Source organism: Tribolium madens, unplaced genomic scaffold (assembly GCF_015345945.1).
Source record: "Tribolium madens isolate multiple individuals breed KSU strain unplaced genomic scaffold, Tmad_KSU_1.1 Scaffold_97;HRSCAF=244;Tcas5.2_LG3a, whole genome shotgun sequence".
NCBI lineage: Eukaryota > Metazoa > Arthropoda > Insecta > Coleoptera > Tenebrionidae > Tribolium > Tribolium madens.
The window spans coordinates 2465451-2478141 of NW_025401069.1; the positions used below are offsets into that span (position 1 = coordinate 2465451).

Below are 12691 nucleotides of genomic sequence, written 5' to 3' on the forward strand. Positions count from 1 at the left end.
AACCTAATCTAAATATATATATATATTATATTATAGAAAAGAAGATTTTTTATTTTCACAGCGTTTGGAAATTTATGATAAATTACCTAAACACCACTTTTGCTACTTTATTTAGTATTCTAAGGGTGCTTCCCATATATATCGCCAATAATTTACTTTCAGGTTAAATTGAGCATAACGAAAATCCAGACCTGCTGTTTTAACTTTTCTGCATTTTAAACAGTTTAATTTTTTCCAAATATTCGTAGCAATTATTTAAAATACAGTGTTATTATGTAATATGTTTTTGTGACAACTGCATTCCTGAAAACCAATTAAATTATAATTCAAGCAACAGGAGTAAGAAATTGAAATATTTAACCAAAGTAATAAATTTCTCGAGATAGAACGACTCAAGCGTTATTATCCATTATTTTCCATTTATAATTTTTAAATGAGTTTGGAGAAGTATTAAAATTTCAATCAAATACATTTGTTATTGTTCTACTTTTTGTGTTAACAAGACAAATAGGCTCAAGCAATGAAGAGCGTATGGAGGAGTTTCAAAATACATAAATCCACCCTTCCAATTCTATCTACAAGTCGAAGACGAAGGCCTGCAAGCAATATTACCGTTTCCTTCCCACACTATGGTCGTAAATCACCGAATATGCTGAATTCGAGTCGGCACCGAAGCCTTTTAACCAGCCAAATATGTAATATTTGGTAAGGCATCAAGGAACACTCCGAGGACGAAAACACTTTTTTATTAGTGTGCCGCAATTTCAAATATAAAATATTCGATACCGCAAGAAGTTTCTAATTATAATAAAATAGCTTCGAAGACGCCGACGCGATTTTAATCAAATATTTGAAATTGCTAAAAGCAAATAAATAATACTCTTGGTTAGAAGCAACTGACAGTCGCAGATAATTTTCACTAACATTACGTTAATTATTTATTTTCCTTTCACGTGAGTTATTTTAGTTTAGGATCGGAGTTTGGATGGTAAACAGTAGACGTTTCACTTAGAGCTTGAATATTAAACGAAATTAAAAATTAATGGCGTCATTTGGATAAATTATTTGGAAGATGCGTTATGGAGAGCTACGATAGAATTCCCATAATAGACATAAGTCGGAGTTTATGGACTCTAAGCCTGTCATTATACCAGATGTATTATGTAGAATGTAATAGCATAATTGTTTACTTAGCCAATAAAGAGTACAATAAAAATTACTATAAAATAAAACGTTTTCATTTCAATCCAAAAAGTTTTCTACATAAATAAAACACTTTCTTCGTAAAATTTTCCATAAAAATATAATGCGTATAAAAATCTTGTTCTGTAGATTCCGTGGAATAAATTATTTCTTTCAAAATTTTGTTCCACAAAATATCAAATATAATTAATATTAGGTAGACATATTTATAAAACAAGCCTGTTTACAGTAATTGCGTAATTACATATTTTCAATTTAAATTCATTTCGAAGATCCAAAATTATTCCATGAAAGTATTTTTATTTTACTCTGATTTCGTTAAACAGAAAAAAAATTCATATTATAGTCTATCAACTGTAAGAAGATGAATGCTCCGCAAACTATTAGAAAATCAATCGTATTAGAAAAAAAAAATACACTACACAATATTTTTTCCGTAATTTTATGTATTACATTTAGATTTGTAACATAACAGTGTATGTAAAAATTAAGACACCTTGAAATTTTTATTTTTACTTTTTTAATATTTTCTCATTTCAATGTTATTTATTGAAGTTTTTTGAGCTTTGTTAGCCTGAATGATAAAATAATTTGCAAAAATATTAACAAACAATTGTTTTAAATATATCTACATACTTTTTAATATGCGTACCTATACAGGGTGACTCACGAGGAATAATGAGCCTGACCAAATTTTCGATGCAACCAACATTACAGTTGTCGCAAAATAACTTGCGAAGAGTAATGGTGGTTGCATCGAGAATTTGCTCAGGCTCATTATTCCTCGTGTATATAAAAAACATTTAAAAAGTGTATTTAAATGTAATCAAAATGCTTAGAGTGACTGTATTTGTATTGCTCAAAGTTTTGTTGTGCTCTATAGAAATTGTGAGTGGTATTATTATTTTTTATCATTGCAAAATTAATGCATCAAAATTTGTTAAAAAAAAATTGTATAAATCCTTTGCCTAATTTTTTCCTTCATTTTTTCTAATAAATGATATTTTCTTGCGTGTCTACTCTGATTGAACTGATTTTGAAATTCTTAGTTTATAATAACACATTGGGTGGAAATACAAGTATTTTATACTTTCCTTCTTTTAATCAGAAGTATCACATTTTATCTTTCACTGAATCGTTCAAGATAAAAATTTTCATACAAAATCCTTTCAAAATCGCCCACGTTCTTCATAAAACCGGCGCTTCTGTGTGGCTAACCCCTTGTAAAGAATGGCATGACAAGAGTTTGAATCAACACAAGTTGGATGAAAACGATGGAAAGCATTCGAATATAGTGGAGGTCCTCCGACATCGATTACCTCTGACAACGCCGATAAGGTCAACAAGGTGCTGCTTGCCGTAGGATTGCGATTGATGTTATCTCAGCAAATTGAAGCCTGCTATCCAATCAAAACCAAAAGGACAATCAACCCTACCACTCATACCAAATAACATCTAACCCTGCGAATTAAATAATGAATTAAATAATTAAATCAAATTAAAAGCAAAAGTACATGAAAAAATGCACTCGTAGATACTTGTTTTAGATTAACTATTTATTTCCATATTATTAAAATGTTGGCTAGTTATGCGACTAATCTATTTATGAGCATAAAAATTAAACGTCACGAACGTAAATAAAGTGGTGCAATACGAGTGTACTTTGCATTTTTGTTAAAAAAATAAACACGAAACCGGACATAAATGTTGGGCTAAATCCAACCAGTATCAGGTTATTACACTCGTGATAATTGCATCAAATTTATTTGATTTTGTAAAATGTCTGTTTTAATACAAGTATCACGCACGCAAATTATTCAGTGGTCGCTTTCAACTATCAAAATTAAATCTCAGTGCACCGCATTAGTTTTAATATACTCGTAATATTCCTGGTGAAACTTTTAATACAAGTGGAGTCTGTCGTCCAGTAAATAAATAATATTGAAGTCGAAAGCTTGAAAGAATTTGTCGTGCCAGCCGCCAGATTAAATCCTTCAAGTGAAAAATAAGCGCATCTGCTACATTTGAAAATAAATGTTTGCGATTCCTAGTAAAACCGAAAATGTTTATTGAAATCAAAAATGCATATTCATATAAGTGAATTTCACTGAAATTTTAACTGTCGACGCATCAGAATCGGCACGTGTAGTGCTCGATGCAACTGGATTAAATGGAATTTCCGATGTTTTTAATTACATTTTTATTATGTTTGATGTGTTTTAATTTGTCACGTTGATTTCAAAATTTACATTTATTTTTCATTCAAGTTCTCTCACGTTTTTTTAAATATCTTTGAGATGTACTTATTTATAAAATGAATCCAGTGTATGTGCTAATTTTAAATCTGAAGAATACTTAAATTAAGACATTAAATATACTTAGTCTGAGAACATGTTAGGCAAATTTCAAAATTGCTACAAATTTCTGATAGATACTTGTCGGCTTTAGATTTGAGCTAAAAAATATTTACTATTTATAATTCAGCTTTTTGCACCAACAGTAAGTATTTTAATTTTAATTGAGCTGCGATAAAAAACAATTAAAACTTAAACTAATAGTCTATAATTATAACTTCCTTTGCCCAGACCAAACCGAAACAAATTTTTGCTGTGAATGTCCTTCACAAATAGTTTTAAGTGTACTTGTTGGCAAATGTTTCGTTATAACTCCTAACAATGTCCTCAAAAAACTGTGTACAACTTAAAAATCACAACATTTTTTTCTTTTTTTAGCGTTGATAGGATTTCGACAAATTGCAATTTGTGTTTATACATACAAAAACTCCAAATCTAGTACTTTTGTACAAAAATGAACTCTATTTTGATAACTCATTTGCCGGTTTGGACAAGTTCCAAAAATGTACTCCACTTGTAGTTCGCTTTGTTAAGAAAAATTAAAAAATAACAAAAGTTTGTGAAACTATCTCTAGAGCCACTAATACGGTATAAAGTTTGCAAATTAGATTAATTGCTTTGAAGCGGTGCTTAATGTATTCCTAAACTAAGTTTGGTAATGCGAAATTCTAAAATTATTGGGTAATTACTAAAAACAATACACATTCTTTTAAAAATAATCACGTTTTGTTAAAAATTTATTTATTTATTTCAAAAGAGAAAGTAAACAATGTTAGATAATTTTGTAGCACCAGTCTCCATTTACTTGAAATAAAATTACTTGAAAAATAAACGCTTTTGTTGAAAATTACCTCAACGAAAACAATAAAAGTAGAAATGGAAATAAATGTAACAACACAAACTTCGCCAACTTTTGCATTTAACCGACAAAGATTACATAAAACAATAATATGGTCCACAAAATGGCACGGTAAGGTATTTACCTTTCCTACCTTCTTCTCTGAATCGAAGGTGGTGGAAGTCCTACGTCCGCCTTTTGAGACCTATGATGCGCGGTACTAATATAGGCCATGACATTCTGAGAGACAATTACAAACAATTTTCGACGATCACAAACATCACAAACACTCTCACAAACACCCCGGGAAAGCTCAAATCCGCTCCATCGTTTGATGGTCAATCAGTGGCAAAGTGGTTAAAGCTAGAGAGCTCTTGATTATGGTGAATCGTGTGATTCTGGACTAAAATTAGATCAAGTCGCGTCGCCTAACTCCAAACGATCCACTAGCCGCAACTAATAATAACATACTCACACTTAAAGCTATTGTTCCCATTAAAAGCTACTGTTTTATTTACAAGACAGCGAGCTTTCAAAAATTCAAATTTTGTGCTTTAAATTTTCGAAAGCCCGCCACTGCTGGACTCGGGTGTATTTTGCTTGAAACTCAGTAAACTCGGCTCTCTGTTGGTAATTTTGTGAGCTTTATCTTACGCCAGCTTTTGTGCAGGAAAATTCCTGCAAAGCTCGACACTCGGTTTGTATGTTGGATACTAAGTCAGAGGCGACATCTGTCAAGCGTTGGCTCAACTACATATTTTTCACGTGAAGGATTCCTGAGCTGGCAATTCCTTGTATGAATAATTGTAATAATTGATTATGCAAAGCGCTGCTTTTATTAAAACCGGTGTCAAAAATTCAACTTACAGGTAATTATTATTCTTGTAAGCGGTATTGACAGGACTTACCTAAAACAAAATAAAATTAATTAGAATTACAATGTAAACAATAAAAGAAAAATAAGAATAAAGGACAACTCTAGATTTTCTGGGCTTATATAAATTATTCACAACTTTGGTTACAGAAGAGTAAATAAACTTTAACACCTTTTCGTGTTTCTTTTCATTATTTATACCAACAATAAAACTGGAAGGTAGTATATTTTTATTTTCGAGTTTGCGCTGTTCCTTTTAAATTATTTCTTATTCTTGTTATATTACACCAAACTCTTTTTTGCAAATTATCAAATGTTATCCATGTAGTGACAACGCAAATTAGTGTATTAGTGCATTTACGATATATCGGCGTTAAAATTGCTTTAAATAGGAAGCAAATCCGGTTTAATATCCTGTTCGAATTTCATGCAATGAAAATGAATATAACGCAACGTTTAACTGATTTTCAATTAGTCATTTATAATCGCCTCAAAAAACTGAATACTTTATTACTTTGCCACTTACTTACTTGCTTACTTTAAAAACATAAAACTACACTTTTTAATATTATGTTGTGAGCTTTTTTCAGGAAAAACTCTTAACAACATAAAGCGTCAAAATCCTAAAACCTTAAATACATTGTACCAAAATTATTATCCTTTACGATATATTTTTCAAGAGATCTTGATTCAGACCCTCTAAAAACTGGCGCTCTTTCTCGGTATAATGTGTTTGCCTTGCCATCAAGCCATTATCTCTTAAAGACAGCTCCACTTGTTTTGTGTACATCTCTCTCAAATTTTTCGGGCGTTTTTCCATTCAAAATAATAAAAAAGCAGCCTTTGTTAGCGTAAAATATTCGTATTCTAATAGAGCTAATAAATGATTTAAATAAGAAACTTTGATATTTAGTAAAGTCGTTGTTAATAATATGTAGCTATTACACTAAAGAGAATGCTCGATCATAACCCGACTTTGAAGCTTCTGCCCTAGTCCTCCAAATTAGAATTGAAGACGCCTAAATTATCAGCCACTAAATGCTTTAATGAGCTTTAAGATAGGAGACTTTACGTTTTTATAAATCAGAGTCTTGGTCTAAATTCTTCTTTTAGTTTTATTTTTGGTGTCACCATAGACAGGTGCAAGCCTCGAACGACAGGACTTAGAAAGTCGTATTTCCTGCAAGATCAAATTTAAGCAAAAAGGCAAAGCCAGAATTTCAGTCTAAGCATGAAATTTCGAGAAAAAAGTCCAATAAAATGACTCGCACATTTTTTAGAGACAAAAAATTTACAGTTTGCTTGTTTTTTTATAATGAAGTTATAATCCTTTAAATTTGTTTCGACAAATTACACTTTTCAGAAAAAAAGCTACACAATTATTAAATTAGAAAAAATCTAATTTGTTATTTTTATTGATATCAGCCTTTTCTCGGATTAAAAAAAATCAAATCCAATCGAAGCTCAACTTTAATGACTTGATTTTTTCGATAATGATTGAGAAAAATCGAAACAAACAGCTCCCACGTTGTTGGTTTTTGGGAATCAAGTTTTTAATTGGGGCAAATATATTTCCTTTTGATAAGAATGAAATTTATTGAAGTAAAGTGTTGGAAAATCAATGAACGGATTGTGAGAAAACGAGAGAAACTGTCAAGGAAATGTTTATTGGGAGAGAGAATTTGTTTGGGTTAATTTTCGGAAGTTTGTCCGGTGAATGTGCTGCGGTTTGTGGGAAATTTGTTTTGTTAAACCGCCAAATTTGGCGGTCAATTTCTTATAACAAACTGTTCCAAACGTTTAATTTCACTATGTACTTTGCAAACGAAGTGTAAATTAAATTTTGTGCTTAACATAGGATATAAAATTTTCCAGATATTTATGTCTGGTATAAAAAGACACTCAATTTTCAATTTTACAGGTGAATAAATTCATTTATCGCAAACTCGTAGACAGAATAAAATTCTTATTTTTTAAACTAACAAAAACGCCAAACCTTCCCTTTTTTGTAGTCTTTATCTGTAACATTTGGGGAACAATTCCTTCAAGGAAACTATGGTGTCCATAACTGTCTACCCTGGATGTTCGCCATTAATCACCCCATGAATGTGTATTATTCTAGCTTAAAGCTAGAAATTAATTGTGTGTCGTCTGCATAATGTCGAATTAGAGCTGTTTGGCTGAATTTGTCGTGTTGTTCCAGAAAGTCTGCATTAGTACAACTCTGCAACTTTATCATTTACGTGAAAAAACATTTTTACTAAATCACACTTCACTAATCAATTTCATAACGTCCAGCATTTGCATTATTAAATCAAGCATTACATTACATCTTCCGTTATTTGTCATTTAAATTCATTACACAGGTTCTAATAATAATTCATACAGTGCACAATTTAAACCCATGTTAATTTCTAAAACAAACACTGAAGTGGCAGGCAATCGTCGAGTTGTGACAAACGGTTTAGTTTCTGCACTTGCTACCAAGCATCTATTTATTTTCCCTTCGCTTTGAAATCTCAGCCCCAGCATCATTAATAAATATCAAGGTGGTGCACCCTTAGGAAATCTCAGAGTCATTTCTTTCTCTTTAAATAATGCCTTCACATTCGTTTCACTCCATCAGCGTGTCAAAGGACGCACCCAAAACCATCTGAAATTATCAGTTTATTCAACACTAAAAAACATATATTTTTGATGTTCTAAACCAATAGCATTATTAGGAAACTGTTACGTTTGATTTAGAGGCAACACGTTGTTAAATAAACTACATGTTTTAGATAATCTTTGGCCGCAATACACATCAGGTTTATTTAAACAATCGAAAATTTTAAAATTATATTAAATGATGTTATTGCATTTTCAGAAAAGTGGATAAAACGTTATTAAAACAAGTTTGAAAAAAAACTTTTCTTGAGTTTTCAAAGATGCCACTTGTATCTTAATTTCTTATTTGTTTTATTTTGTAAATTTCCTCTAAAGTAAATTGAAAATCGTAAATGTAAAGCAGGTATATAGAATATTCGGAGAATTGAATGACACCGAGATCACCGCAAAATTCCTAATAGTTTAGAAGTTACAGTCGAGTGAAAATGGTCGCTATTTTTGCTTTTACTAGCCATTATTTCAAAAACTAATTGTCACAGAACAATGATCTTTCTGTATAAGATAGAAAATTAATTAATAATAAATTTAAAAAATAATTGTTTTCTTAAGAGGGCTAGTTTTGGAGTTATTAGCAGATATACTAAAAATTGACAAAAATTTATCAATAATCGAAAACTTGAAAACGAGTCCAAATGTACTTCTAGTAGTTCAAAAAACTCAAAAGTGCATAAAAGATAAAAACGCGAAAAATAAATTCTTGGAAATCTTTTTGTATGAATGAATAAATATATTGGATAGAGTAGAGATATTGGCCGGAGGCGTGGTGTGTTCGAACTTATTCTCTCAAGACAGTAATTTTTCAAATACTACAATTCAACTAATAAGAACTTTACAACACAAATATAATACAAGTAGTAACAAAAAGTAAGTAAAATGAAATAATACAAAATGGTCCAGAATGATTGTCTCTTTTGGCAATCATGACTCTAATTCTTAATGGATACCATTGGAGTACACTTTTGATTAACAATAATTCAACAATGTTGAAGTACTCGTACGTTAAGTATTTGTCACGCAAAACCGTATCCGGTTGCAATGTTGCAAATTGCTAGCAAAACTTTTTTCAAATCTGTTACCAACGGAAAAAAATCTTTCTGAATTACTACTACTAACAAAAGTTAAGTGCGACAACATAGAATCTATAATTAAAATAAAGAACGGAATAAAAAATAGTTATTTGAACAACTAGTTTTAAAAGTCATACTTTTTTTCACGAATTTGCAGTTGATTAACGAGGGCTCTGCTCGAGTTAATCAAGCAAATGAGTAAAAAAAAGTACATACTTTCAAAACGAGTACAAAGAACCCCAAAGACAAAAAAGATATCAATTTGATAAATCAAATCGTAATGTATCGCGAGCTCTTTGTAACGAACTCTATAGAAACTATAGAAATAACTATAAAAATATAACTATAGAAATCGTTTAAAAATGTATAACTTTCTTTTCTATATGATTAATCGTGATGAAAATTTAACTTTCATAATAATCACTATGAAAAAAAAATTGTTTCATCATTAATTTATTGGTGGTAACGTTCTCAAAAATCGTAAAATTTAAAACTTTGACCTTACCTAGATTATGAAAAACGTCCCAAACTATAACTCTATAATTTTTAAAGATATAACAAAATTTCTTAGGACAGAGTTGCACAGTTTATTGTTGTCTATTTTTTGGCAAAGATACACAATCAATGTTGCTTCCTGTTTCACCGGAAATGACATCAGTTTCAGTTTTTTAAATGGAACACAATGTATATTTTATTATTTTTGGATTCCGCGTTAAATTGTCTTTCAGTAGGCTTACTACAATTGTATTAATTATCACTAACTTTTACTTTTAGGCAATTTTAAAATTAAATTAAATAAAGAAGGCTGTGGAAAGGATAAAACATTTTTATTTATTCTGTCTAAGACAAGCAAATGAGTGATAACAAAAAATTGTTTACCTTTGATCAAAAAAGTTTTGTAATACCATTAAAAATAATGAAATTATGGCTTGGGGCGTTTTTTTATAATCCAGCCTGTATATTTATTTTTTAAATTTGTGTAAGGTGGTATCTCCGGTGATAGTCAAAGAGTTTACCCACAACCAACAGCGATTTTCGATCGAAGAGTCGCCTTCATGCAACTTTTCACCAGAAAACATGGTTGAAACTTGGGCAAACCATTTGAATTGTAAATTGTGGACTATCTGACCAAACGTGATCAAAACCCTTTCTTGTACAGTCTACTTTCAATAAACTGGCCTTTTATTCCACATTAACCCGCATGTTCGAATCTGTTATGTGGGTTAACAAAACGATAATTAAAATTTATACTTTGATTAATATTTCCGCAGTACTGTAAACGCAAATTCGCTGCAATTATTCGGTGATTTGTTTCGGCACGGTTTGTCTTCATTACTCATTCATTCGACCAGACTTTGAAGTGATTCTACCCGTTAATTTAAATTCACAACAAAACTTTAATGTGCTTTGAGTAAAAATTCCGACATAGCTTCAATTTCGTGGTCAGTGCGCATATATTGTAATCTGTATCCACCTTTCCGTTCGATTTTACGTGACTTCGAAACACCACTGCTCACATTAGAGCTTTCCTCCCTTGCGTCTTAAAGCAGATTAAGCTCCCTTCTATGCGCCACCGCTCGCTAATAAACAAATTTGCAAATTTACGCAGCCCTTCGTTTCCTTAAATCCGTCTTTGTGCGTACACAAATTTCAAGAAAACTTCATTACATTACGAAAAAGAATTTTTGTTTAAGAAAATTTGTCGGAATTGAAACATTATTTATCAGTGTACACATCTTTAAGAACTCACGTATAAAATATCGTCAAGTTTATCCCTCCAAAAGTTGTATTGTTGATAATAAATTTGTCAGATTTGCGTTACTACACCAGTTACTACAGTCAGTGTAAATTAATTTCAGTTATTGCAATCTTGTTAAAAACTAATTTGAACTAACAATTTTTAAAATTAAATTTATGGTGTTTTTATGACCACAATTCATCATACGTTAAGCCGCTGCCATGACAGATACAATCCCAGCATTGGATTCAATTTAAAAGAATTCTGCAAGTCATGTGGACAATTATTATTTTTGAAATGACAAGTAGAGAGGGTAATTAATGGTTTTTAATTAAATTTTAAAAAATTAAAGATTGATTTTGAAGAACTGAGAACAAAAAAAGTAAATGTGAAGTTTTTATATATTGTCGGAATTAAAATCGTTAGCGTAAAACGACTAGAACATTCGATAGACACGAATTGAGTATACAGTTGTAAATTATTTTGATGCAGGCTTCACCATCCACTTAATGGAAACTCCAAGAAGATGAATGGTGTAGCAATTACATCTGATACTGTTAAGGGTTATAGCAGCGAATGCTCAAACACTATTCCACATGAAATATTACAAACGATGCAGTAGTAGTTCTTTTTACACCTTAAATTAGATTATTTTTTATTTTGCACTGTAAAAAAACCTTAGCAAAATTATCCTTTGGAAACCCCTAGATATTACAGTAGTGACGTGTAGAAACGGAAAAAATCCAGTCTTGGGCGGAAATGAATTGGAAAAGCCTTTTCCTTGACTTGACGCAGACACGTAATATCTTTCCCAATACATATCATCGAAGAACTTCTAGCAACAATTTCAAATATAAACACAAATTTCATTGGTTTCACTGCTGTCACATTGTATCGAAAAAACGATTGACGTACAACACTTTGCAGAACCGGATATCCATCAGGATAACCTATCCCCATTCATTATAGCTTGTCACATAAAAGCTTCATAACAAAACGTTGCATTAAAATTTCCAAAACACGCAATGTCCTCTAATTAGAGAACAATATCGGTTAAACAGAAGCGTGGTTAAGGTGGTGCAAAAATAGCAAGTTCTTCTGCAGTTACATCGAAAACCAGTTTTGATCGAGTTGTGTCGTTAGTGATCTGAATAGAAGATGAAATTTTACCGCCAGTTATAACAGGAAATTAAACCGTGCACACTGACGGAAGTGTGCTCAATTCGGTTATTATGGTCTTGGATTTTCAGATATCCAAGTCGTTTTCTTAAAGTTTTATAAGGAAATTAATAAAATGATAAAAGCCGAGTTGTGCCTTCCACATTAAAGTTCAAGGAAAATTTTCAAATGATTTTATCTTGTTTTACACAAATTAAAGAAAATGTAATGGCAAAGACTGATGATAAATAAGAAGTGTAGCTTCAAAAATTTAACTTTGTAATTAATTTTTAGACTTAGTTTTAGTAAAGTTTTTTGATCAACTTATAAATAAAACAGCTAACCTTTGTCGTCACAATAAAACGTGGAGTCTTCCACTCATCTTCTTGTAAAATGTAAATCTGTAACACATGTTTGTAATGTGCGGGATAAAAAGAAAATAAATTACTGTTATTCCCATTGCTTCTCCGACAAAACTCACAGGAAATATACAGTCATAAAAGTTATGTAAAAACTGCAATAGGTATGATTTAAATCGCTTCATTCGTTGCAAAAGTGATAAAATTCACCTTACTTAGTCATAAAATACGAATATTGCACACATGCTGAATAATCAATACGACTAACGTGCAGTATTTTAAATGAGTAACAATATGGCTCAAACATTCGTACATTCCAAAAATCTTGACGTGAATTAGGTACAAGTGTTTTTCATGAAAAGTTCAGCAATGTGATAGTTGTCGCAACCTCTTCAAAAAGCTCTCGTGCTTACTAAATTCTAAAAAATAACAA

At 30.9% G+C, this 12691-nt stretch overlaps 1 protein-coding gene across 2 annotated transcripts in view; it reads right to left on the minus strand.

Moving 5' to 3' along the window:
• The window catches only part of LOC123015345 (potassium voltage-gated channel protein Shaker), a 126827-nt gene that overhangs the window by 80923 nt on the left and 33213 nt on the right, over positions 1-12691 (minus strand). The window contains exon 1 of one of the 2 annotated variants that reach the window (XM_044415056.1): positions 4550-4644. The exons of the other annotated variant lie outside the window; for it this stretch is intronic. Within the exon in view, the coding sequence (XP_044270991.1) occupies positions 4550-4629 (80 nt within the window). The 5' untranslated portion in view covers positions 4630-4644. Of the gene's footprint in view, positions 1-4549; positions 4645-12691 lie in introns of those variants that run through there. 2 annotated transcript variants of the gene reach the window in all.